The sequence below is a fragment of the Lissotriton vulgaris genome, chromosome 12 (genome assembly GCF_964263255.1).
Source record: "Lissotriton vulgaris chromosome 12, aLisVul1.2, whole genome shotgun sequence".
Classification (NCBI taxonomy): domain Eukaryota; kingdom Metazoa; phylum Chordata; class Amphibia; order Caudata; family Salamandridae; genus Lissotriton; species Lissotriton vulgaris.
The window spans coordinates 550,200,190-550,227,567 of record NC_141700.1 but is presented as its reverse complement, the minus strand read 5'-3'; the positions used below and the strand labels follow the sequence as shown (position 1 = coordinate 550,227,567).

Below are 27,378 nucleotides of genomic sequence, written 5' to 3'. Positions count from 1 at the left end.
TGAGAGGTCGGCGGAGTGTAGCTGGTGGTTGAGGATGTAGAAGGAGAGCCGTCTGTTGAGGTAGGCTGGGCCGGTCGTGTGGAGTGCCTTGTGTGCATGGGTGAGGAGCTTGAAGGATATCCTCTTGTTGAAGGGGAGCCAGTGCAGGTTTCTCAGGTGGGGGGGGTGATGTGGCCGTGGCGTGGTACGTTGAGGATCAGTCATGCCGAGGCATTTTGGATGCGTTGTGGTCATTAAATGAGCTTGGTCGGGGCTCCCGCGTAGAGGGCGTTTCTGTAGTCAAGTTTGCTGCTGACGAGGGCCTGGGTGACTGTCTTTCTTGTATCTGTCGGGATCCATCTGTAGATCTGTGGAGCATGTGGAGGGTGTTGAAGCAGGAGGAGGAGACGGGTTGACTTGCTTGGTCATTGAGAGCGTTGAGTCAAGGTTGATTTCCAGGTTGCGTGCGTGGTCGGTGGGTGTCGGGGCCGCCCCCAGTGCCGTCGGCCACCAGGAGTCGTCCCAGGCTGAAGGGTTGGAGCCGAGGATGAGGACCTCCGTCTTGTCCAAGTTCAGCTTCTGACGACCGGTCTTCATCCACTCGGCCACGGGCTTCATTCCTTTGTGGAGTTTGGCTTTGGCGGTGATGGGGTCCTTGGTGAGGGAGAAGATCAGCTGAGTGTCGTCGGCGTAGGAGATTATGTTGAGGTCGGGCTGTCGGGCTACGAGTGCGGGGCCATGTAAATGTTGAAACGCGTCGGGCTGAGGGAGGATCCCTGGGGTACGCCACAGATGATCTCGGAGGCTTTGGAACGGAATGGGGGGAGGCGGACACTCTGGGTTCTGCCGGAGAGGAAGGAGGTGGTCCAATCCAGAGCCTTGTCCCGGATCCCTGCGGCGTGGAGGCGTGCGCGTAGTGTGCGGTGGCAGACGGTGTCAAAGGCGCCAGAGAGGTCTAGGAGGATGAGTGCTGCGGTCTCGGCGTTGTCCAGCAGGGTCCTGATGTCGTCAGTGGCGGCGATGAGGCCAGTCTCGGTGCTGTGGTTTCTGTGGAACCCTGACGGGGAAGGGTCCAAGATTCTGTTTTCTTCGAGGTATCGGGTTAGCTGTCTGTTGACTGTTTTCTCAATGACCTTGGCCGGGAAGGGGAGCAGGGAGATGGGCCGGAAGTTCTTGAGGTCTCTTGGGTCTGCCTTAGGTTTGTTGAGTAGGGCGTTGATCTCGGCGTGTTTCCAGATTTCTGGGAAGGTCGCGGTCTCGAGGGAGAGATTGATGACGTTGTGCAGGTGGGGTGCGATGAAGCTGCTTGCTCTGTTGAAGACGTGGTGCAGGAATGGGTCTGACGGAGAGCCTGAGTGAATTGCGCGCATGGTCTTGGTAGTGTCATCGATGCTCATGTTGGCCCAGGCTTGCAGTTGGTCATTGTCGATAGTGTGCGGAGGGTCTGTTGTGTTGCTGTCTGCTGGGGCTGTCTGGGTGTTGAAGCTGTCGTGGATGTCTTCTATCTTGCGGTGGAAGAAGGTGGCAAGGGAGTCGCACAGGACTTGCGACGGCAGGATGTCGTTGATGTTGGAGCTGGGGTTGGAGAGTTCCTTTATGATGTTGAAGAGCTCCTTGCTATTTTGTGCGTTGTTGTCGAGGCGGTCTTTGGAGGAGGTTCTCTTGGCCGCCCTGATGAGGTGGTGGTGGTTGCGGATGGCGTCCTCATGTGCTGCATGGCTGTCCGGAGTTTGTTCACTGTGCCATTTTGTCTCTAGTTTCTGGCAGGCTTGCTTGGAGGCTAGGAGTTCTGGGGTGAACCAGCTGGCCCTCTTGCTGGTGTCCCTGTGGGGGGGTTTCTTCAGCGGGCGAGGGTGTTGGCGCAGTCCTCGATCCTGCGTCTGAGGCTGTGGGCAGCGTCGTCGGTGTTGGAGGGTTCGATGGGTGGGCTGAGAGCGAGGTTTGTGTGTAGTTGGTCTTCGGTGATTTTGCTCCAGCAGCAGCGAGGGACCTTTCCGGTGCGATGGTGTGTGTGGTGGGATTCTGGAAGGCGAAGTGGATGCAGCGGTGTTTGGTCCAGAGGAGTTCGATGGTGTGGCTGCTGGAGATGTGCACTCTTGAGGAGAAGACGGGGTCGAGCGTGTGGCTGGCGGAGTGGGTGGGCGTTGTGACGAGTTGCTTCAGTCCGAGGTTGGCGAGGTTATTGATCAGGGTTGTGGAGTTGTCGTGTTGTTCTCAAGGTGATGCTGTTCTTGTGGTCGATGGCGATTCCTCCTCCTACTCCGTTGGTGTGGAGCCCTTATAGAGATGGGCACCTTATTCAGACTTTATCCCTCCAAGCCGCAGTCACTCATCCAACATTTCTTCATCATCTACCGCAGCTGCCGTGGCTACAAATACTTGACACGCGCCCCAGATATCTTGTGCGTGGCTACACATTGGAATTAGCTCACGGTATGTGTCTGACTGTGTGTTGCAATATGCCATGTCTCTGTGTCATTCACTCAATGTGGGGAGGGGAACACAAGCCCAACGAAGCGCTATCCTGTGTCTCGCTAGCAGTAGGCCTATGGCCACCAGGTGTCGCACTACAGTAGCGGCTCCTGGAGGGAGTGCTGTGGGGCGGCGGGGCAGGGTGGGGAGTAGTAAACTACGGCATACGGCCAAACGGAGGTAAGTACATAAATAAATAAATAAAACAAATTATATTGCACAGGCTGCAATGCCAAATGGCGGTGCAGCGCGCAATGTAATTTGTTTCATTTATTTATTTATGTACTTACCTCTGTTTGGCCGTATGCCGTAGTTTATTACCCTCCACTCTGCCCCGCCCCACCGGCCAGCAGCACTCCTTCAGGAGCCGCTACTGGTCGCCCAGCTGCCAGCACCCCTCTGCCATAGCTCAGGAGGGCCAATTCCAGCAACTCTCTAGTAATAGCCTCAAGTTTATTTAACGGCTTGCCAGAGCTCTGCACTCCTGGACAGTATCAGGCAAGATGGGCAAATCCAGCCCCCTCCTCCCTGCAGTGCTGGCAGTTAGCATTATCACGCAGACCATAGCAAAATAATTGGGCCGTGGATAATATACCCTATTGACGTATTTAAAGTGTAATAGTCTATGCCTGTTGTTCAATAAAACCTTTTTTTATGACTGAGCAACAATACTTCCATTGCTGATCACTTATAGTCAGTAGCGGCCCATGGAGGGAGTTCCGTGGGGTGGTGAGGCGGGGTGGGGGAGGGGCGGGGTGGAGGGTAGTAAACACCGGAATATGGATGAACAGAGGTAATTACAAACATTTAAATAAATAAAACGAATTTCGTTGCGCGCGCTGCAACGCCAGCCCTGTGAATAGGGAGGAGCATAATAAAACACTGCGTGTGCGGCAGAACGCCCACCACAACACCCATTGCCCGCCCCTTTCACGCTAAGTGCTGCATGAATAGGGGCCTTATTTACAAGGCAGCGTTAATCCACGTTAAGGAGCTTACGCCGCCTTGTAAAGAAGGCGAAGGTGTTATCTCAAATGAATGTAAAAAAAGTGACGTTCTGGTGGCAATAATCTCTTGTAAATACGCCCTTAGGTTTGCCAATTCTTAATTCCAACCCCTGCACAAATAGAAGTGTAAGCAGAGGTCGGAATTTACCAGGACACTTGTGATACTGTGCAAAAGACAGTCTCAGCCGTGAAAACTTTAATGCATAGTGCGTTGTCAATATTTCTGCATACCACTATACAGCATAGCTTGATCACTCTCGGTCATGGTTTACAATTAAGGCAACGTTTTTGTTGATTTTTACAGATAAATGAAGAGAGAAAGCCAACCATTAGCCTGTGTGCATTTTTTCCCCCAAAATTTAAAAAACAGGAAGTTTGGCTGTTTTCGATTGAGTTTGAGTGCTGTCAATCATGATAGCCAGACTAATATTTGTGTATTTTGACATGCAGATTTAAACAAAGGACAAGTTTCGTAATAATGAAGTTGAAACACCTGCAGATGTGCTAGTTTGTGCTATAATAATGCTCATGTTTTTATATGATTGTTATGGTGTTTAATCTAAAGCTTCCAAACATGAATGCATATTAATCCATTAAATGCAACCTTATTTGTTCATTAAATAAATGCAGATAAACAGAAAAAAATAGCAAAAAATAAATATGGATACACCTCCATTCTCTGTGGTAAAATTCTGCCCTCGACGTAAGGGCCACTTATCCATATTTTCTTGCTTCATTTTAGGCAAAGTGCAGTCAGATGTGATGAATGTTCTATGCAAGCATTTTAGCTTAACTTGAGGTGTCCAAAATAGGTCTAGATTGGTAGGATCTGTACTAGTGTTTCAGGACATCCACAAAAGATACATTTACTTCAGTGGTTAATTTGTAAACAAAAAGACGTGTCGGGCTCTCGTCTGGAGGCAGCTTCCATAGCCCATTTCTCCTTTTAGTGCCGCCTAAAACAGAACCACCTACTAACCATGAAAGTGGTGAGAGGATGTAGCATAGTCGCCAGAGCTGCAGACTTCAGAGCTGGAGAAAGAGGTTTGAGTCTGTGGGTCGGCTCAATATCCTGTGATTCTGGACAAATCGCTTATTCTCCCCTGCCAACCATAAATGTCCTTAACTGGTGCTCATGAAAAGCACCGGTGTTGATGACTAGTGCCCGTGCTGAGCACCGGAAACCACAGGCTCAAATTAAGCACTGATTTACCTACAATGTTGCTGCATAATTTCTGCCAGTGGCTGTAGGTGGTGGACAGCGTTACTCATTTGTGAAAATCAGGATGTCTTTTTGTTCCTCGGGTCCTGGCATGGCATTCAGTTTTTTGGGAGCAGGACTTATTTTTCATAATCAGACTTTGATCCAGAGTGAGAGAGAAAAAGACTTAAAAGGGAGAGAGAAGGAAGAAAAGAAAGATAGTCTAACAGTGGCAAAGGGAGAAAACAAATGAAAAAGGATCTTCACGAGTGAGCTAAAGAGACAAAGGTGTTGGGTGGTAGTAAAAGGAGGTTTGGGGTGAAATCAAAACTAGGCGGCCTTGATAATGGGCAACAACAGCATTCAGCATCACTGACAATGAGTCACTGAAAAACCTTTGGACCCAGCACTTAGATTGTTACGAATTAAGCACTGCGACTAAAGCTTTCTGACTGTCCCTGGAGTGAAAGAAATTGAATGGGATGGTTCTCCTACTAAAGAGCTGGCACAGACAGTACTTAATTTATAAAAAATGTAAGTGCCAGGGCTCTTGTCAGGAAGCCAATGCAGCTTGCATCACACATTGCCCCTGCCAGCTCTGCTAATGATAATAACTCCCAATTAACCATTACACTCCTACAGGTGTGACAATTCTGACTATTTCATGCCTACAAAGCTGTAAGAGTAGCTTGGGCGGATGGTAATAGACATTTTTAATGTATATTGAATTATTAACTGTTGTTGTGGTGATCTCTAAATTGGTCAGACAGTGCCATCTTGTGGCAGGCTATCACAAGTGCTGGTGTTGACAATTAAATGCTGGTGGCGAGCACCGGAAACCACCCGCTCAAATTAAGCTCTGGGCACAGAGGTCTCTTTTGGCCAAGGCGAGAGCTGTCACCAGACTCTGCCTTTGTAAAACTGGGAATAAACCCTGTTCTCTGGTTTGGGTCCCTTATCAGTATTTGATTATATGTAATAAATAAGAGTGCAAAAAAGGTAGGGTATATGATTATAGAGAAGAAATAGTTATGGATAATGAGTATGTTTAGCAAAAATAGAAAAAAGTTGAAGTAAAAAAAATGACAACATTTTACATTACCATATGCAAATTGTGCGTAGTTGCTCATTCCTGTTTGCTCTTATCCTTAGCTGTTATGGTCTCCTTAACTCTAACCCTAAATCATTTCTCTTTCAGCTTGTAGTCACTGCTATTCTATGCAGCTATACTCCATGTACCCCTGTACCGCCTTCTGTGCAGACTCTCTCCTGCAGCTTCATGTTATGCCATTGCTTGCCTTCTCCATTTCTCTTCTTCTTATACAACTACAGCACCTCCACTTGACCCTAAATTAACCCCTTTGCTTACTCAAACCTTTTTACCCAATCCTGAGACAAACCCTCACTCCAACGCTAGCCATGTTTCCTTCCCGTATACCAGCTCATACTTTAGTCCTAACACAACACATAAAGTTAACGTAATGCAAGCTCAATTCCTTGCCCCAACCATAACTCTTACCCCAATCCTAACCCTTTCCTCTACTCCTGTGCAATGCTGGGTTTGTCCAAATATAAGTCCCTGGCCTCAAGTATTGCTTAGGACGGTCTTGTGCCGGTATTTCCAAATATTAACCATTGCACAATTAGAGTGTGGCATTGGTCTGGCCATGGTCTGGACACTTTAGTTTCATTATTCTTTTAAAGTATAATGAATACTCTGTTGAGGAGCTGTGCTCAAAAATAGGCCAACAGCGCCACCACATGGTGGACTCTCATAAATAAGTGCACGTGCCAAGCACCGGCAAACACTGGCACAAACTAAGCACTTCTGACTCTGACCCATACCTTACTTCAAGACACACCACTCATTGGTCTAATCTCAACCACAACCTCTGAACCAAACCCTAAACTCATCGCTAATCCATATATTTGTTTCACTGCTTTCTTTCACCTTTTTGTATGTTCTACTTTTTCAAGTCTGCTTTTTTACTTTTCTACATTTTTGGTCTCTGCTGCGGAATGACCTCGTGCGTCGGGTTGTAGAGCAGAGAGATGGTTTCTCCAGCTTCCGTTCTAGTCATTCATCTATTTGGAGTCTCACACACACATAGGGGAGCGTGAAGACATTATCTGTTTGACACGTCATTCAGGGATGAGTCAGCGGAACGGAAGGCAGCGTTGAGAAAGGCTATTTGTCTGACCAGCGGCCAACAGCTCCCCAGTGCGGACCCGCCTTGCATTTTTGTGGCCTTCAAATGTTTACTCATATCCTAGCGGTGATTACTAACAGTCACAAAAAATTATTTAGGGCACATGATGCAAACTTAAGAAACGCATGCCCACGCAGTAATTGTGCCAATTAGAAGCGGGCAAGGCTCCAGCAGGTTGCGAAAAACTTTGACAAATTTAGGATTCCGATCTTTACTTTATCATCTTTTAATTAAAGCCTCCTGTTGAAATGCAGCACTTTTCAATGGCCACTGTACTGAACAAGATTGCTTGCTTCAGGCAGCAAATGAACTGCCTCTTATGAGTGGCCTCTCAATTCTGCTGGGGCAGGTGATAACACGCTCTCATTGCAATTATGAGCTATGCATAAACACCTTAGATCAGATATAAGTCTATATATTTTTCTACTTTTATATAGCGCGAACTAAAGTTTCAGACCACTGTACAGGAGCACCGGTGGAGTTACAGACGGACACATTCATTTTGTTAGGCATGGGGAGATTAAGGGCCATATGTATCATGCTCCAGTTTTGCGATTCTGAATTAGCGATTTTTCGCGAATTGCAAATTCAGAATCGCAAAAAATATCGATTGCAAAAAAAACCTCTATTTTCATTGCAATTCCAGAAATAGCGATTCCTTAACGGAAAAAATCGCAAATTTCGTAAATCTGAGAATCGGAAACTCAGGTGCAGCTTGATGACATCACAACCAGGAAGTGTGACTACCCATGCTGCACCTGTGTTTCTGAAGCACAGTCAGAGAGAAGGAGTGGTGGAGAGGGAACACTATAGTGGAGGAAAGAATGCAGGACACAGGAGACATGCCCAGCCAGGACACCCCCCAGCAGCAGCAGGCTGACAACCCGAGGTAAAGGAAACAAAAATGTTCAGAAGCAGAGCTGGAAGGTCTCATCCAAGAAATGGTCACAAGCCATGAGCTGCGGTTTGGCAAAAAATCTCTTAGGGTGCCTGAGACACGGAAGAGGCGCATATGGGCAGACATACAACAAAAGGTGAATGCTGTTGGGGTAACACACAGGAGTGTGGAAGACTTAAGGAAGCGCTCCAAGGAGAAGGTGGCTGCCAGGTTGGCGCAAGCCAGGAAGACTGGTGGAGGGACCTCCACTGCCTCAACACCTTTGGAGGAACTTGTGAAGGGAACCCTACTTCCTGAAAGCGTCATGGGCGTGGCTGACCTGGACAGCTCCGAACCCCCGGGAAAAGGACAAGTTAAGAGGCATGCCATCACACCCCTAACCCCCCGCCCCCCAAACTACCCCAACACACCTAGCAGCGACCCAGGGGCAGGACAAAAGTAGAATGCCAGTGCAGGTACACAAGCACACACTGCAATGCATTATAGGAGATGTAGTCACATGCACATTACAGTGGTGCATTTACACCCAGCCAATCCCCAAATGCATGTGCACATCATGAAAGGAAAAAACAAGATACATGTAATCCCAACAAGTGATATTTAATCATTGCCAAGTGCAAGTCTGAACAGAAAATAAATGTGTGCTTTTACGTCCACAGCATCAACTGCAACTCAGGCAACAGGCAGTGGGATAAAGGGCAATTCTCCCAGCAGACCAGCGGCTGCGCAGGAGGATGAAACTGAGGATGAGGCTAGACCAGTAAACCCTCCCATGCGCCGCAGGAGGAATGTTGTCTGACCACTACCCCCTTTGGAGGACGAGGGCCAGGACACTGATGGCGATGGCCAAACTGATACCACACAGCCAGAACCACAAGCAGATCCGATACCAGAATTCCCAACCAGGCACAGGTCCCGTGCTTCCAGCGGTGCTGCAGATGCAGGGGATGGGTCTGTGTTTGCCGGCCTTGAGCTGAACATGTTGCAGGTATAGCGCCTGCAAGGAAAAAATATAAAGTCACTCCAACGGGAAGTGAGGACAGGCTTCAGGAGCATGACATGTTCCATGGAGGCACTCTGTGCCGAACTCAGGGCCGACCATGCGGCCAGGCGTAGGGAGATGCAGCCCCTGCACTTGCACACACGGGCGGTGAACTCCCAGTCCTCTGCCACCAATGTTTTAGCTAGGCGCAGCATCTGCGTGCAGCACGAGGTGGCGCACAGCAGCCAGGACGTGGCAAGGGCCTAGCTCCAAATCACTACGGCTGTGGATGATCTGCGCGCAGTCCGCACTACTGGGCCAGGAGTCCTGACCGCCACTGATGAGGACGCCCTATCAGGAAGGAGCAGCACCACCCCCCACCCACCATGGATAGGCGCCTTAGTGGCCCTAACAGTAGGCCTAGTGGCCCAAGTGAGGGAGGCACTGTGCATCCCCAAACAGGGGTTTCCTCCAGACAGCGCCGCTTGTGAGGAGATGTACATGGGACCACAGGATGGGTGCAGCTACCCACTGCACATGGACACTTGCCCCTGATGGGAGACTTGCACTGTGCATGAACATGTGCTGGACATTTTGATGGATATTTTGTGTCACTCAGCCTGTGTGACGTTAATAATCCTGATGTTAAGGAATATAAAACACAGTCTGACAATTGATATGTAGCATTGTGTCATTTTCTCTTACCTAAAAATAGCTGCATGTGATCTCATCCCGCCTCTGGCGCCCAGCATCTGCACAGACTATACCGGCTGGAATGCGTCCTGGAGCTGGCTCCTCCACATCTAATGTGTCAGATTCACTGACCTCCACCGGTTCGCCTTTCCTGGTGGCGATGTTGTGCAGCATGGCACATGCTACCACTAACTTGCAACAAGTCCGTGGGCTGAATTGTAGTGCCCCTCCACTCTTGTGTAGGCATCTGAATCTGCTTTTGAGTATCCAAAATGTCCTCTCAATGATGGCTCTTGTTGCTATGTGGGCGCTGTTGTACCGCAGCGCCGCTGCATTGGCTGGATTCAGGTAGGGCGTCAGTATGAAGTCACGGACCGCATACGCACTGTCACCTGTGGGGTGGGAGGTATATGCTTAAACACAGTCCTGCACATGCTATCCTTAACAAGTGTGGCCTCTGTTCAAATGCATTTACCTAGTAGATAGCCCTCGCCAAACTCCGCACTTGTGAGTCTACGGTGTATCCCACTGTGCCGGAAAATGAAATAGTGGTGCGTGCTGCCAGGGTATTTGGTAACAATGTCCGTGTTGATGTGTTTGGCATCACACACCACCTGTATGTTCAGGGAATGGTAGGATTTGCGATTCATGAACACGTACTCATTCTGGGAGGGGGGGCATATTGCAACGTGTGTCCCATCTATGCATCCGATGACCTGGGGAAATTGGGCTATTTGATAAAAGTCCTGTTTGGTCTGGTCTAGTGCCTGTGGGGTGCTTGGGAAGTGAATGTGGTGTTGCAGCCTCTGTACCATGGCATCAAGGAACGTGTGGAAAAAGTGTGAAAGTGCACTCTGTGACACACCTCCTACAGAGGCAATCACCCCCTGAAAACTACCAGATGCCAAGAGGTGGAGTGAGCACAGGACCTGGATGTGGGTGGGGATGGAGTGTATCCTGCATGTGGGATGTTCAAGGAAGGGTTTGAGTTCATCCATTAAATCAAGGATGCTCTCTTCATCCAGCCTGTAGTGTGTATGAATGTCCTCCTCGGTGCGCTGGAAGATGGTAATGCGCGCACGGAATATCCTCTCCTGGCGTCTCCTCCTCTGTGCAGCAGCTCTGAGTCGCATCCTCCTGGCTATCACGTAAAGCCCAGCCATTGTGGAAAAAAGTCTGTTGCATTGTGGGACTCCTTATATAGCTTGCACCTGGTTACCACCTGCTCCTACCTGGTGTTAATTGCGATTCTCTAAAATGCGAATTTCGTGAAATCGCTAATTGTGATTTTTTCATACATTCCATAGCGATTCCTTATTTTGCGATTACCCCATTTGTGAATTTCGCTAACTGAGGTAATTGCAAAATGAGGAATCGCTAGGGAAATCGCAGAATTCAGGCTCTCGCAACGTAGGAATTGCTATTTTAGCGATTTCTTATTTTGCGATGAGATTGTGCTTCATACATTGGGAATAGCGAATTTTTAGTCCCAAACGCTGTTTTTTGCGATTCGCAAGGTTTGCGACTAAAAATTTGCTTGATACATATGGCCCCTAGTGACTTGCCCAGAATCCAAGATGTTGAGCGTCCCTGCCAAGACTCGAGCCCGGTTCCCCATCTTCGAGATCGACCACTCTGGGTGTTAGGCCACATCCTCTATCAGTGAGAGAATTAAGCTGCTGAAAATAGCTTAAATCTCCTGGTGTTTTTGGCAAAATGAGGAATTACCAGGGCAGGCGGTCCTGGAATTACCAATTTCTAACAGTAATTTAGCATTTCTTATTGGACCCTGAGGTTCTAACTCTTAATGGCCTGGATTTCCAACCCCCCTGAATGACTAGCCCACTTGGTATTGGCAACTCTGGGGTGGGGAAATGCTAGCCCGTTTACCGGGCCACTTGTAATGAAGGCCTAGGTCAACAAATAGGGCTGTGGTTATGGAAGTCAGAAGAAGTGCTGTGTCTACGGACCACATATCCCGGTGTATGTCCTTTCTCCATTTGTACAAGATCACACATGTAAACCCTAAGCCCATCCTACGTTTCCTCTCCTTTTAAGACTTACCTTGCAGAGTTTGCCAGAAGTCACGCAAAGACAGCCCCAGGAGCCCCGGGAACCTTAAGATAAGGACAGGATCACCATGTAAAGAAGTGATCACTGGAACCACATAAACGAAAGCGTTGTGCATCCCACATAGAACATATTTTTGCATCACCCCCTCTTGCTATTGCAAGCTAATGAGATCTTCCATCACCAAATATGTTGTCCGTTATCTTTAGAAGTTGCAAAACTATGTAGAGTGTTTCAGGCATCTTGGCAGAGTTTGGTTCATCTTTCAGGCAAATGTCCAAGCATGGTATTTTTCATCCACCAGTCAGTGTGTGCTCTGCTTTAGAAGCTGGGGGTCTCCATATACTCAAACAGGTCTTTTCATCAACCAAGACATGTCTCAGAAACAACTTTCTATTTTAATTAATTTTATTCAATTTTTAAACAAAAGCATTTACAGGTTCTTTTCCGTGATTATAAAGTGTAAACTTTGACCCAAATTCCGAGGCTGCCTGATGTCTCTTCTATTGATCACAACCTATAAAATCCAACAATGCGGGGTTCAATAAACATCACCTATTCCAAGTTTTGGGGAATATCATGGAGATTTTAGTGATTACCAAACCAAAATCCGCATGATACAGTAAATACAGTATTGTTTTCCCCTGTTGAATTCCAGTAGGTCCTTCTGAAATTTACCAGAGTGAGGTATTTAATGCACCCAATAATTACCAGGTACAGTAAATACCACCCAACTCGGAATTCCAAACTCTGCGCGAACAGCCCGGAATTGGGGCCAAAACCAGCAGGACCAATACAACAGGGACAAACACGTTCATGTGACATCATCTTCTCATACTGGAGCGCGAGGATATCACAGTCCCTTTACTCAGTCACCGTGCAAGGAATCATCATCAGCTGGTAGTGTAAATCTTTTTTCATGGGTGCAGCCTCAATGCACATGGTTTGACATCCATTTTCAATAGAGGCTCTACGACTCTCTGCAGTCTAGTAATCACTTTGTCCTAGTACATCTGAACAACCGCGCATGTCCGCATCATATGTATCCAGTCTGCGGTCTCAGCCTGGCATCTTAGGGTTTCTTTTGGTTTGTGTGTTAGAGTGTGGTATATCCTGTGTATCTCCACAGGGTTGCAATAAATCCCACAGAAGTATTTAAATTCTATGCTTCTGAACCTGGAATTGTTGGACAGTTCCATTGTGTATCTCATCACTTTAGCCCATTCATCATCTGACAGCTGCATCCCACACTCCATGCCCCATGTTCCCCTAATCGTTATTTCTAGATTCGGCCTATCCCTCCACAATGTTCTATACAAGGGCAACATCAGTCAAGCCTTTCTGTGTCAAGCACAGCAGCGCTACCAGCTTATTCGACTACAAGGACCCACCTGGATATCCCTCTCAAATGTCATGGCTGTCCTAGAAAGGCTAACAGAACAATTGATGGACAGAATGCAGAACAATGTCATACATTCACCCCAGTACAGAGATCTGGGCCTAAATCCATCGTTTTCTTGCTCACCATGCCATTCCAGTTTGGACCCAGCCATATGCAAATCAATCTTGACCCTGCGCCCAGTGGGAACAGTCCAGCCCGAACTTGCTGGCCAGGCCCTCCCTGAACTGGAAACAAGCATCCTAAGACCGGTTTTGGGCTTTCAGCCCTCATCAGCCAGGATAGCTTGACTCCAGTGGCATGGAGAGCATGGGACCCATGTCTGGGCATACCAGTCCCACTCGGGGTGACAAATTCTAAAAGAACAATTGATGGACAGAATGCAGAACAATGTCATACATTCACCCCAGTACAGAGATCTGGGCCTAAATCTATAGTTTTTTGTTCACCATGCCATTCCAGTTTGGACCCAGCCAGTCTTGACCCTGCGCCCAATGAGAACAGTCCAGTCCGAACTGCCAGGCCAGGTCCTCCCTGGACTGAAAACAAGCATCCTAGGGCCAGTTTTGGGGTTTCAGCTCTCATCAACCTGTATAGCTTGACTCCAGTGGCATGGAGAGCATAGGACCCATGTCTGGGCATACCACTCCGGGTGACAAATGAAAAAAGAACAATTGACGGACAGAATGCAGAACAATGTCATACATTCAATCCAGTACAGAGATCCGGGCCTAAATCCATCGTGCCACTGGATTCAAGCTAGCCTGGCTGATGAAGGGTGACATACCCTGAAACTGGTCCCGGGATGCTTGTTTCCGGTGCAGGGAGAACCTGGCTTGGCAGTTCGGTCTAGACTGTTCCCATGAGGCACACGGTCAAGACTGATTTGCATATGGCTGGGTCTAATATAGGGTGGTATGGTGAGCAAAAGAACAATGGATTTAACACAGATCTCTTGACTGGGGGTGAATGTATGATTCATTCAGCATTCCGTCCATAATTTGATTGCGTAGCACTTTTTGCCCTATGTGGCATGGGTTTGCCCAGACGTGGGTCCCTTGCTCACTATGCCACTCGATTCAAGCTAGCCTAGCTGATGAAGGGAGACATACCCTGAAACAGGTCCCAGGATGCTTGTTTCGGGTCGAGGGAGGACCTGGTTTGGCAGTTCGGTCTGGACTGTTCCCATGAGGCACAGGGTCAAAACTGATTTGCATATGACTGGGTCTAAACTGGAGTGGCATGGTGAGAAAAGGAACAATGGATTTAACCCAGATCTCTTGACTCGGGGTGAATATATGATTCATTCAGCATTCCGTCCATCATTTGTTTGTGTAGCACTTTTGCCTAATTGGGATGGGAATGCCCAGACGTGGGTCCCTTGCTCACTGTGCTACTGGATTCAAGCTAGCCTGGCTGATGAAGGGTGACATACGCTGAAACCGGTCCCAGGATGCGTGTTTCCGGTCCAGGGAGGACCTGGCTTGGCAGTTTGGTCTGGACTGTTCCCATGAGGCACAGGGTCAAGACTGATTTGCATATGGCTGGGTCTAAACCGGGGTGGCATTGTGAGCAAAAGAACAATGGATTAAACCCAGATCTCTTGACTGGGGTGAATGTATGATTCATTCAGCATTCCGTCCATCATTTGTTTGCAAAGCACTTTCCTAGAAAGGCTAGCACTTAGTAACAAATGACTTCCCCTGGCCTCCATATGTTTCTGTACTGCATCAAAAGTGCAAAGTTCCTGCCATCATATATGTCTCTAATCACTTATCAGCCTTGTTTAATCCATCCCACTACACTGTCCACCTTCCATAATTTGTTGAACTTCCAGTGCCCCTTTGTGGAGGCCCATTCTGTGAGGTGTGCTGGACGAAAACCGATTACAGATAATGTGCTCGCCACAGGGCAGGCGCAAAAGTCCGGCTGCCCCGGAGGTAGTACATTAATGAAGCTGCTCTGTCTTTCACAGTGTATGTGGCACCTTGCCCTGCTGAACAAGAGAGGGATACCAAAGGGAATTATGGACAGAGCGTTTGAGCAAATCAAACACTCACCCCCAGTCAACTGATCTGGATTTAATCGATCACCATTCTTTAGCTCAATCCACCACCCCAGTTCAGACATGGCCATATGCAAATCAGTCTGACCCTGTGCCTCATGGGAACAGTCCAGCCCGAACTGCCAAGCCGTGTCTTCCCTGGACAGGAAACAAGCATCCTGGGACCGCTTTCAGAGTCATAATCCTCATCAGCCAGGCTATCTTGAATCCAGTGATAAGGTGAGCAAGGGACCCACGTCTGGGCATACCCTACCAACTTAGGGTGAACAAAGTGATACCAAAGGGGATGATGGACGGAGAATTTGAGCAAATCAAACACTCACCCCCAGTCAACTGATCTGGGTTTAATCCATCACCATTCTTTAGCTCACTCCACCACCCCAATTTAGATATGGCCATATGCAAATCAGTCTGACCCTGTGCCTCATGGAAACAGTCCAGCCCGAACTGCCAAGCTGTGTCTTCCCTGGACCGGAAACAAGCATCCTGGGACCGGTTTCGGATTCATAATCCTCATCAGCCAGGCTATCTTGAATCCAGTGGTAGAGTGAGCAAGAGACCCACGTCTGGGCATACCCTGCCAACTTAGGACGAACAAAGCGATACCAAAGAAAGGGCAGAGATACTCTTGCAAAGTGTTATTTAACAATCTTTTAAGGCACCCATTCCTAAAACCAGGAGATTATGTACAGAATTTGGTCATTTCGATCGATGGGGAAATTGATCGAAGGGGAAATCACAAGCAAATCCCAAATGAATTTGTGCTCACTCCATTGTAGCTTGGCACAGAGCAGTTAGGCTTAACTTAGAGGCAAGATGTAAAGTATTTGTGCAACACTTCAAACAGTAAAACAGTGAAAACATCCCACAAAAAGATACCACAAGTTAAAAAAAAAGAGAAAAATGACAAGAATCCAATTGGTAGAACCGGAGATATGAACTTTTAAAGAATAAAGTGTAAAATATCAAACAAAAGCACAAAACGCCAATCGCGGCTACTTGGATGCACGGGACCTGGTCAAATTCAAAAGTTCAGGCCAACTGCCATGGAATGCAGGTTGGAAACAGCACCTGGTTAGTACCACTGAAGGTTTACCTTCTCAAGTTCTATACCATGAGTCCTGTGCGTGTTGGAGAGGGCTGTGAGGAGCAAGGAGAGCATCAAGGAAGGCTGTCGGCGTGGCACGAAGAGAAGGCAGGGTGTCATGGGCAGGCGGGCTGGAGTTTCGCAATGGCAGTCCCCCATGAGCGGTTGATGCTGCTATAGGAAGAGACGGGCTGGTGGCGCTTCACACTGATTTTTGGTGCGAGCGGCACAGTCTCAGTGCACACAGGCCCATTCGTGTTCGCAAAGAGCACATTAGCTTGATTTAAGGTCACTCAGCCAAGTGTCCAGGACCTGAGAGGCACCACTTGGGGGGTCAGGAGCGCGCTGCAGCTGGGTCCAGGAGCCGTTTGGAGATTTGGGGGGGTCTGTTATGTCCGTGGAGCTCAGATCAGGGGGACAGTAGACTAGCCCTTGGAGTCACTCTGGAATCCTGTGTTCAAGAGGAGGTTGCAGATCTAGTTCTTCCTCCCCAGTCAAGAGGGCAGCAAGTCAAGAGGGCAGCAGGCAGCAGGTCAGCACAACAGGGCAGCAGCTCCTTCAGAGCAGCAGACCAGCAGACCAGCAGGTTGGCAGTAGTTCAGCATCACAGCAGTCCTCATCCTGGCAGAGTGACCACAGGTCCAGAAGTGTAGTGAAGAGTTGGTGTCTGAGGTCCTTCTTTTATACATAGTTGTTAGGTTGAAGTAGGGTGAGGTTTCTAGAGTCATGCCTTTTGAAGTGCACAGGTGCCCTGCCTCCCGACTAACTGCAGGGGGCACAAGGCCCTTTGTGTGGAGAAAGGACACAGTCTATCTAAGTGTAAGAGGGGCCGAATATGCGCCACCTCTACGTGGCGAATAGTCAGTGCAACTTATAATTATCTCTGTGTCTCTGCGGCTGCGTACATACTTTGACGCAGGTGCAGATGCAACGTGTTCCGATCGTCAGCATGGAGCCATGCCACCATGCAAATAAGGCAACCCTACTTTAGGATCTATAAGTGTGCCAGCACTAATTGTATTACTGAAGGGGTGACTGAAGCATCTGTAGCCCCTTCTGTATTACTGAAGTGCCCCATGGTCCCATAAAGTGGGCACCCAAGCCCCTTTCACCCCGTGGGCATTCTATGTACTCAAGTATGTATGTTAACAGTGTACTGCTTATTATCTGGATTTAATTTTCATATTAGAAACAGAATTCTGTCAAGTCTGTCTGACTAAGGCTCTCATGAGCAGACTGATAATAGGCGTGATATTTATTGGAGCCATTAAAATCCGACTGCCATTAGTCCGAATTTATTGGGTGCAATAAATACCAATCAAGTTTTGGGGGAATAACGTGGATTTTGATGCATACGGTCCCGAAATCTGAATCTTCCACTAAATACTTGGCATCATTTCCCCGATAAATATGGGGTTAGCCCTGCCGATACCCAAGCTGAAAATTGCGATCCACGGTATGAGGAGTTACCACATACATCACAATTAGCCACGTCGCTCTTAACGAGGACCCTGGTGTTATGTTTAACTTTATCTTACTTTAAATCTATTTCATTTACCAAGAAGGTACTGCAAAGATATAATTAGACGGCAACAATCTGCTCCTCATGTTCCTTTAATTCAATAAAAATAACATTTTTCAAACGAAAAACTCTGATTTGGATATGGTTCTTCCCACTTCTGTTAAAGTACAGATGAGCTAAAACCCTTGGAATGGAATGTCCTCAGTAGAATTCGAATAGTTTAAGGAGCGTTGGCTCGATTTCTATCTATCATTATTGATGTCGCTCCATTTTCTTAATGATCTGTGGACTTTAAATACCCAGTTGGTTCTCTCTGCCATCTGACTGGTGGTAATTTTCGAATTTTGGATAATAGGTTTTATTGATCTGTTTTCACCTGCTGGTTTTACAGCCTTGTCTTTTGTTTGTTCTTTCCAGGCTTGTGCTCCTCTCTGGTCTCAGGAATGTGGCACTTCTATGTACAGCACTGGAATTTGCACGAATGTGGACAATAAATTCAACCCTATTGAGAACATTGCCCCTACAGCACAAAGTATGTTGTGACATAATGAATGCATGCTACAGTGTACTCTCGTGTGGAAGAAATCAAAGTTCAAATTTGTGTTTATGCTATAGTGACAGGCTTGGAAGGAGCCTGTATTAAATAAAAGTAGATCTGATCCAAGTAGTTTTCATGTAGGTTTGGTATGTAAAGGTAAATGTAAATGTAGTATACTTGTAAAGCGCACAGCTGCCCCAGCAACGGGGCGTCCCGGCGCTGTATAACGCTGTGGAACCCTTCCTGGCTCTCCCTGTGAGATGCCCCTCCTGGGCACCTCCAAGGTGAAGCCAGGCATCCCAGTGTTGTTGGGGCCGTTGTGGAGATTAAGCAAGCTATTGCCCAAAATTGCACATTTAAATGTATTCCATATTGTTTACTATGTCATCGAAGTGCACGTGCATCAGCACAGATAGAGAAGGGCCTTTTTGGGATTGGCTGAAAGACATCTTGAGCTGCCGTGCCAGCATCTAGGTTTCCACAGCGTTTATAATAAACATACCTACATACACAGATGCATGCATTGTCTGTCAGTTCAACCATTGCTCTGTTTATCTGTCATTCACATTTTAGTTCTGTCCACCACCACAGTGCATCATGAGGCAGTGTTCCAGCCCACTTCAGCTATTGGCTCTTGTGCTCTGTGAGTGATACCATTTTGCACAATCACGCGTGTACATTTTCCCGAATAGGGGTGCACTGCAATGACAGGTCTGCCATTCCAGAGATGCTGGCCATTCCTGTTTTTTCGATATTCTGACATTTTTCACATATTGTCTATGTTTGCAAAAATAAATGAATTCATTAGTTTACAAAATGTTATGCTTGCTGGGGCCAGAACTATTGGCTTTATCAATGCTTGTATATGTACATATATATATATACACACACACTATTGGCTTCATCAATGCTTATATATATATATATATATATATATATATATATATATATATATATATATATATATATATATATATTACCTACTGGCGGTCGCCAGTAGGTATATATAGTTAGGATTTTTTCTCTATGGGATTTTTGAAAATTCTATGTCTAATAACTTTGGCGTTTGTGGACGGAATTGGCTGAAATTTTCAGGAAAATGGAACATTTTGTTTCTGAGCAGCCCCTGACAATTTGGGGGGGTTTCATCAAGGGGGGGCCGAGAAAAAAGGGGGGTCCCAAAACGCATTTTTCCCATGTTAATTTCCATAGGGCGGTTGGCCTCACTTTTAGCTCGAACGGCTGAATGGATTTGCACGAAACTTGGCAAAATTGTAGGGACTGTTAGCCTGATGTGCCTTTGCTAGGTCTCAATATATGTGCTCCAGTGGATTTTGAGTAATTTAGGTTCAAAAAAATATATATATCTGGGCGGAGCCTAACCACACATCTGATCTGATTGGCTGTCAGCACTTCATCCAAGAAGTGTTGGCAGCCATCTTGGGACCAATATACATGATAGCACCTCATTAAAAAGCATTGTAGTTAATAGAGGGTTTTAGGACTTTAGTTACATTATAAATCATTTGTTGATGGTACCATACTCGTTTTAGGAATTGTGGTGGGTTCTAAGGTGATTTTACCATGTGAAAAAACCTTCTGCTGTGATATCATGAATATTGTTTGAAAGAAAACTAATATCTCATGATTTTCCCACAGTGGTTTGGAAGGGGATCTATAAGCTAAACTGAAAGCATATTTTCTGTAAATTCACATTATCTTTCTCAGTCATGTGAAAATGAAGTCTGACATTCTCAGTAAAACATGTACATCCAACAAGGACAGAGACTGTCAGTTGATTCCTTTGTGTTCTACTGCAGCCTCCTAGAGTGTTCTAAAGAACAACTAGAGCGCTAACAGTCCTACTTATTACAAAGGTATGGCACACCTGATGCCATCTTGATTGGAATAAAGTGGTAACTCTTAAAACATTTAATTTAAAAAGAAACAACATGAGGGGGTATATTTTGCCATAGAAAGTATGATTAGTGCTGCAGAATGAAAAATTAGGGCACATTTTGAGTGACTTCTCAAATCCTTTTCTATTTCATTAAAACATTCTGACATGCAGTCTCCCAAAATGGCCACCAGAGACAAAAGAGCCCAAATGTAGCCCAAATATCACCCAGATGTAGCCCAAGTATAGCCCAATGACAGAATGTCCCAGAGTGTTCTAAAGAACAACTAGAGCGCTAACAGTCCTACTTATTACAAAGGTATGGCACACCTGAAGCCATCTTGATTGGAATAAAGTGGTAACTCTTAAAACATTTAATTTAAAAAGAAACAACATGAGGGGGTATATTTTGCCATAGAAAGTATGATTAGTGCTGCAGAATGAAAAATTAGGGCACATTTTGAGTGACTTCTCAAATCCTTTTCTATTTCATTAAAACATTCTGACATGCAGTCTCCCAAAATGGCCACCAGAGACAAAAGAGCCCAAATGTAGCCCAAATATCACCCAGATGTAGCCCAAGTATAGCCCAATGACAGAATGTCCCAGAGTGTTCTAAAGAACAACTAGAGCGCTAACAGTCCTACTTATTACAAAGGTATAGCACACCTGGAGCCATCGTGATGGGAATAAAGTGGTAACTCTTAAGACATTTAATTTAAAAAGGAACAAAATGAGGGGGTATATTATGCAATAGAAGTTATTATTAGTGCTGCAGAAAGAAAAATTAGGGCACATTTTGAGTGACTTTTCAAATCCTCTTCTATTTCATTAAAAAATTCTGACATGCAGTCTCCCAAAATGGCCACCAGAGACAAAAGAGCCCAAATGTAGCCCAAATATCACCCAGATGTAGCCCAAGTATAGTCCAATGACAGAATGTCCCAGAGTGTTCTAAAGAACAACTAGAGCGCTAACAGTCCTACTTATTACAAAGGTATGGCACACCTGAAGCCATCTTGATTGGAATAAAGTGGTAACTCTTAAAACATTTAATTTAAAAAGGAACAAAATGAGGGGGTATATTTTGCCATATGAATTATGATTAGTGCTGCAGAAAGAAAAATTAGGGCACATTTTGAGTGACTTCTCAAACCCTCTTCAATTTCATTAAGAAATTCTGACATAGTCTCGCAAGATGGCCACCAGAGACAAAAGAGCCTAAATGTAGCCCAAATATCACCCAGATGTACCCCAAGTATAGCCCAATGACAGAATGTCCCAGAGTGTTCTAAAGAACAACTAGAGCGCTAACAGTCTTACTTATGACAAAAGTATGGCACACCAGAAGCCATCTTGATTGGAATGAAGTGGTAAGTCTGAAAACACTCAATGTAAAAAGGAACAACATGAGGGGGTTAATTTTGCCATAGAAAGTATGATTAGTGCTTCAGAAAGAAAAATTAGGGATCATTTTGAGTGACTTCTCAAATCCTCTTCTATTTCATTAAAAAAATTCTGACATGCAGACTGAAACATGCACTTTGAATACCAGCAGCAGACGTCCCTGGTGAGCAGTAGCTTTACTACAGTGATCTAATGTGCAACTAGAGTGCTAACATTCAGAATTTATGGCAAATGTGTGACACATCTGAATGCCTTCTTGATGGAACCAAAGTAAACAAGCATTGAAAATGCAATAGATCTCGCCCTCATTTAAGTTAAAGCCATTCTGTTTGTAATGAGGTGGCTTTTTAGCTTTGCTTTTATTAGTGTTTTTTCAACTTTCATGTAAATAACGCACCGTTTTCACCAAATCGACTTTGCCCAAGCACACCCTTCCCTTCGGCCAACAAATCCCAAAAATTCGGCACACCTGCCGATCCAATCTCCCTACAGCTCACCCAAGCCCCGTCCCTCTAGCGCAACTGGAACACCCCAAATTCACCTTCTCCATGCGCACCAAAAACTCCCATTGAATAACATGACAATTCGCTACTCCGCACAAAAATTGCTCTTTAAAGCACTTCCACTGCTCCGATCCGCTTCAAACTTGGCTGGACACTAGTTCCAGCTATTCCCTAACATCTCACCAAAAATCAGCCCAATCCATCCACTGGAACGGGGACGAATTTCAACCCGAATACGCGCCCCCCGCAAACACAAAAAAAGCCATAAAACGGCCAAATCTCGACCAAAAACCGCCAAAATCCCTCAAAACCTTGCCAACACCAATACGCACGAAACTGAACCGGCCCCTCAGCCCTAGGCTCCGGGAACCCTACTTAATTGACCCAAAAGCCCTAAAAAAGCAACATAATACACACGAAAACGCCCTAACAACCCTAAAATGCATATTAGTATATGTATGCAAGCATTTATGTTTGTATTTATATGTAGATATACAGATGATATATGTTTATATATGTATGTATATATATATATTCATTGAAAAAACCATAGGCTATAGACCATATATAGTTAGGAATTAGCATTTACAAAACCTTGAAAATTCACTGAAAAAACCGTAGGTTATAGACCATATATAGTTAGGAATTAGCATTTACAAAACCTTGAAAATTCACTGAAAAAACCATAGGTTATAGACCATATATAGTTAGGAATTCGCATTTACAAAACCTTATTTTACTCACACAAAACCATTGAAATTCCATATATAGTTAGTTGCACTAACTATATATCGCGCACCCGCAATCCACTGCTGATGATGTCACATATTACATCATTCATGACATGGTCAGTGACATCACTGATGACATCACTGATGACATCTCAAATGACATCACTGATGACATCACTGATGACAACATCCAGTGACTGTATGTTTCTGTAAAGTTAAAATATGTCTTACATATTGAAGAATGAGTGGATGTATAAGTGTCTGGATGAAGGATTTAGTAGGTGCATGACTGACTGTATGAGTGAGTGATTAAATGTGTCTCACTGAGTGCATGGGTTAGTGACTAAACTGTCTTAATTTGTGCATCATTATGTCTGTTGTTCTGTAAACTGTTGCATGTGTTGATAAGTAGCTATATGAGTAACTATATGGGTTATTGATTGGTTGCCCAAGTATTTGTATGGGATACTGAGTGTGTGTGTGGGTGGCTGGGAGGTGTATGACTCTGTGCATAGATGTGTGAGCAGTTGATTCACTAGATGTATGGTTTCAAAAGTGCATGTGGAAACAGCTGTATGGGCGGTTGACTGTGTGCATGAGTGTATTGGTGAGTGAATGGATATCTCAGTGCTACATTGCTACATGTCAAAGTAAGTACATATGTAAAACACAGTACATGTGAGAGTTGACATATATAAATAACTGTGCATAAGAGCCAGTGAATGTGTGAGTGGCTGTATGGATCATTGTGAACTTGTATCAGGGATTGTATAAGAGAGTTAATATGTGTTAGTATATGTTTGAATAAGTAAAGTTTGTATAACTGTATAGTTGAGGAAATGGAGGTGTGATTGATTCTTTGATTGACTGACTAGGTGTGTGAGTAACTCCATGGATGAGTGACAGTCTGTGAGTGTCTGTTTACACTGATTGTATCTAAGGTTATATTAGAGTCTGAAGAGGTTCATCGTATTATCACATGAATGATATCATCAGTGATGTGATCAGTAATGTCAAATGAGATGTCATTAGTGATGTCATCAGTGATGTCATTTGAGATGTCATCAGTGATGTCATTTGAGATGTCATCAGTGATGTCATCAGTGATGTCACTGACCATGTCATGAATGATGTAATATGTAACATCATCAGCAGTGGATTGCGGGTGCGCGATATATAGTTAGTGCAACTAACTATATATGGAATTTCAATGGTTTTGTGTGAGTAAAATAAGGTTTTGTAAATGCGAATTCCTAACTATATATGGTCTATAACCTATGGTTTTTTCAGTGAATTTTCAAGGTTTTGTAAATGCTAATTCCTAACTATATATGGTCTATAACCTACGGTTTTTTCAGTGAATATATATATATATATATATATATATATATATATATATATATATATATATATATATACACACATATACACTATTGGCTTTAGCAATGCTTGTATATATATAGCTTAAAATCAATTGTTCATAAAAGAAGTACACTGAACAAGCAGTCCATTGCCTCGTGGAGATTGAAACTTCTCAGTTGTTCCGCCCCCCTCACCAGACCCCAATTTCAGGCTGCTATTGTTTCCACTGGCTCGAATTTAATGTGGTGCATCTGTGTCTGCTGCAGGGTGTGCCACCTACATGGACATCGTTATCCTCCTGGATGGATCCAACAGCATCTACCCATGGTACGAGGTGCAGAACTTCCTCAGCAACATCCTCAGCAAGTTCTTCATCGGCCCTGACCAGATACAGGTGAGCGCTGTGGAGATCTAGGAGTTTCTAGCTGTTCTATTCTATTCTATGCAATCCTATTGAATTCCATTCCAATCCAATCCACTCCACTCCACTCCACTCATAGTTTTATAAACCGCTTTATAACACATGCATGTGAGCATCTCAACGCCAGCTGAGTCCAAATGTAGGGAGTCTTTCAGCAAGGAAGAATGGAATGGAGTGAACACTTATAAAGTTCACGCTCAGCCAAGTAGGGCATCTGGACGCTAAACACCCAAGCAGAAAACTGACAAGCCAACAAAAGCAAAGAAAGCAGACCTTAAGAACTGTTGAACAAAAGAGGTACGTTCTTAACGCTTTCCTAAAAGCTAGGTAGGAATTGATCGATATAATGTCTAGCGGTAGCTTATTCCAAAGTAAGGATCCAAAATAGGAAAAGGATCAACCTTACATCCTGGATTTGGTAATGATTGGTACTGAAAACAGTAACTGTAAGTTCAAGCGAAGGTGCTTGGTTGATTTGCAATGCTGAAGCAGAGTGGCTAGTGGAGATTCATGCAGACCATGAAATTCTTTGCATGTTAAACATAAGCCTTTAAAGTAATTTTAAAGAGGACTGAGGCAGGCCTAGGTACAGTAGATTACAATATTAGAGTCTAGATAGGACAATCAAAGATCCAACTTGAGCAATCCATGAAAGAGAGGAAGAGTCTGCTGGTCAACAGAGACCCTCAGTGGAATATTACTAACAGGTTTACTAGTCTGGACCACAAGTAGCCAGTGGGGTATCAATGAAGGAGCAGCTAGGCCAGAGGAGGGACAGCGACTTAACGAGGGTGATGGGGCTGGGTTCCACGTCCTAGATTTACTCGGGAACCCCTGGTCAACAGACCATTGGTTCCTACTTAGAAATGTAGAGGGGAGAAATATCTTGTTTAATTAGATTTCACTATTCGAATAAACCATGACTCCGAAGAATCACTGGCTACATGTTCAAAGTTTAGTTATTTAATTACAAAGCCAAGAACAAGTGGACATACAAACACCTGAGAACGACGGTGTAAAAATACATCGGAACTAATACTAAGCCAAATCTATGGGCAAAGTTCAATCTATAGAACATACAAAGGATGGCCAGTTCTAAAATCAGGACGCAGATAATCACTGCACCAACATCAAGAGTATTCTTCATTTGAGGTTCGTAAGTAAAAAGTATTAGTCTGTCCCTACACCACCACTAACGTGACATCCCTACTTAGCATTTCCCCAGACAAGTTCAGGAAAAGGTGTCAGCACGTGAAGACTTCCTAAGAAGTGCACTCACGTTGAATGGGTCAAGTAATCGAAGACTACAGAGCTTGTTCTAAAATGCTCCTTCTCTCTCCATCACATCTCCTCTCCTAACTCAACCCCCAGGACACTGTCTCTAATTCCAACATCAAAATCCTAGGACGCACCCATCTTTGCATCACGAGATCCTCTCATCTGGTTCAACACCTCCTCATAGATAACTTTCCAGTCGACTTCAAACCTTCCAGTCTCTGGCTCGATGACCTTGATTCCCACACCTTCTCCAGTGAGAAAGAACACCGTCCCACATTATCAGCACTCCTTGTACAAATGTATCCTCTCCCCCTATGCCTAACTGCTAAAACAAAAGCGCAATTCTAACTAACAAAGATTAATTTCTCCTCCTGCAACAGAAACGTGAGAAACAAAAGATTCTGCATACACATGAACATTACAAATTCTTCAATTATGAGAGCCAGGGAGAAATACACATGAGACCTGCAAAATCGGCTAACATAAGAATCCCCATAGATTTTCGTTAAACACACAAATACATAAGCATTATTACTGTGCATGTTTAATTCAATGCGTTACATGGCAGGAAATTAATTTTTTATTAGTCGTCTATAAAAACGAGCATTAAAACCTTTCCATTCAAAGCACAGTTACAATGTTAATTTCTTCACGTTGCACGAAATCCCTCTACCGCATTACCTTACACGTTATTACATTTCACATTCTAATGATCAAAGGTTTACACTACACAAGAATATGTGCAGGTGCAAACTACACGTGATTATAATTAAGGCTCCCTTTTTTCCGTTTTTACTGAAATACAGACAGAAAAAATGTGTTTCCTGTCTGTTAGAACCGGCTGTCTCTAGTTGGCAGAGGTATACACTTCTGACAAATAGGGACACTCCTTTTCTAGTCAGGGCAAGGGGATCACACCCTTCGATAACCCCTGCTCACCCCCTTGGTAGCTTGGCAGAGCAGAACAGGCTTATCTCAGAGGCTGTGTGTTAAGCAATTATGACCACATACAGTAATAAAGTGAATACACTACAAATGGACACGACACAGTAGTATTATAAAAATAAGTATCTTTATATAAGACTTAGCACAAGACCAAATAACGGCAAAACTGTACACAATCGGAATAAATACGTTCGGGAAGGAAAAAGGAAAGTTCAAAGGTAGTTTCTTCTTTAGCACAAGAGTCTTTTATATCAAGCAAATCTTCTTCTTGGAAACACAGTTCTTAGCAACAGGGTAACTCACACGGGAGCTACACAACGCTGGGGCAAAGATAATCCACAGGTTCGGCGTCGACCGCGAGGAGCGCTGCGCCGGGGCTGGAGTCACACGGACCCCCAACAACACAGTACCTTAGGAAAATGAAGCACACGATGATCAGCGGCGTTGAGCAATCCGGCGTCGCGTCTTCGGTGTCGATCAGGCCACAGCAGGCGTTGTCGATGTTGCAGTTGCACAGAGTGAGCAGCGCTCACGGCGTCGAAGGGCACACAGTTGATGCGATCAGCAGCGGGGCAGACACGAGGTCCTCTGGAGTTAGAGCCGTACTCCTACTCACTGGCGTTGCTGCTGGCGTCGGTCGGGCCCAGCGTCCGATCGTCATGATTGCTGGTTCTTTCCGAGGTGCTGGATTCACACTTCCAGCGGATAGCA

At 45.2% G+C, this 27,378-nt stretch overlaps 1 protein-coding gene across 2 annotated transcripts in view; it reads left to right on the top strand.

Annotated features, from left to right (window-relative positions):
• ITGA10 (integrin subunit alpha 10) overlaps positions 1–27,378 on the top strand; it is a 376,023-nt gene that overhangs the window by 147,317 nt on the left and 201,328 nt on the right. For both annotated transcript variants that reach the window (XM_086945363.1, XM_086945362.1), the window contains exons 5-6: positions 18,003–18,117; positions 24,290–24,417. In XM_086945363.1, the coding sequence (XP_086801489.1) occupies positions 18,003–18,117; positions 24,290–24,417 (243 nt within the window). The remainder of the gene's footprint in view (positions 1–18,002; positions 18,118–24,289; positions 24,418–27,378) is intronic.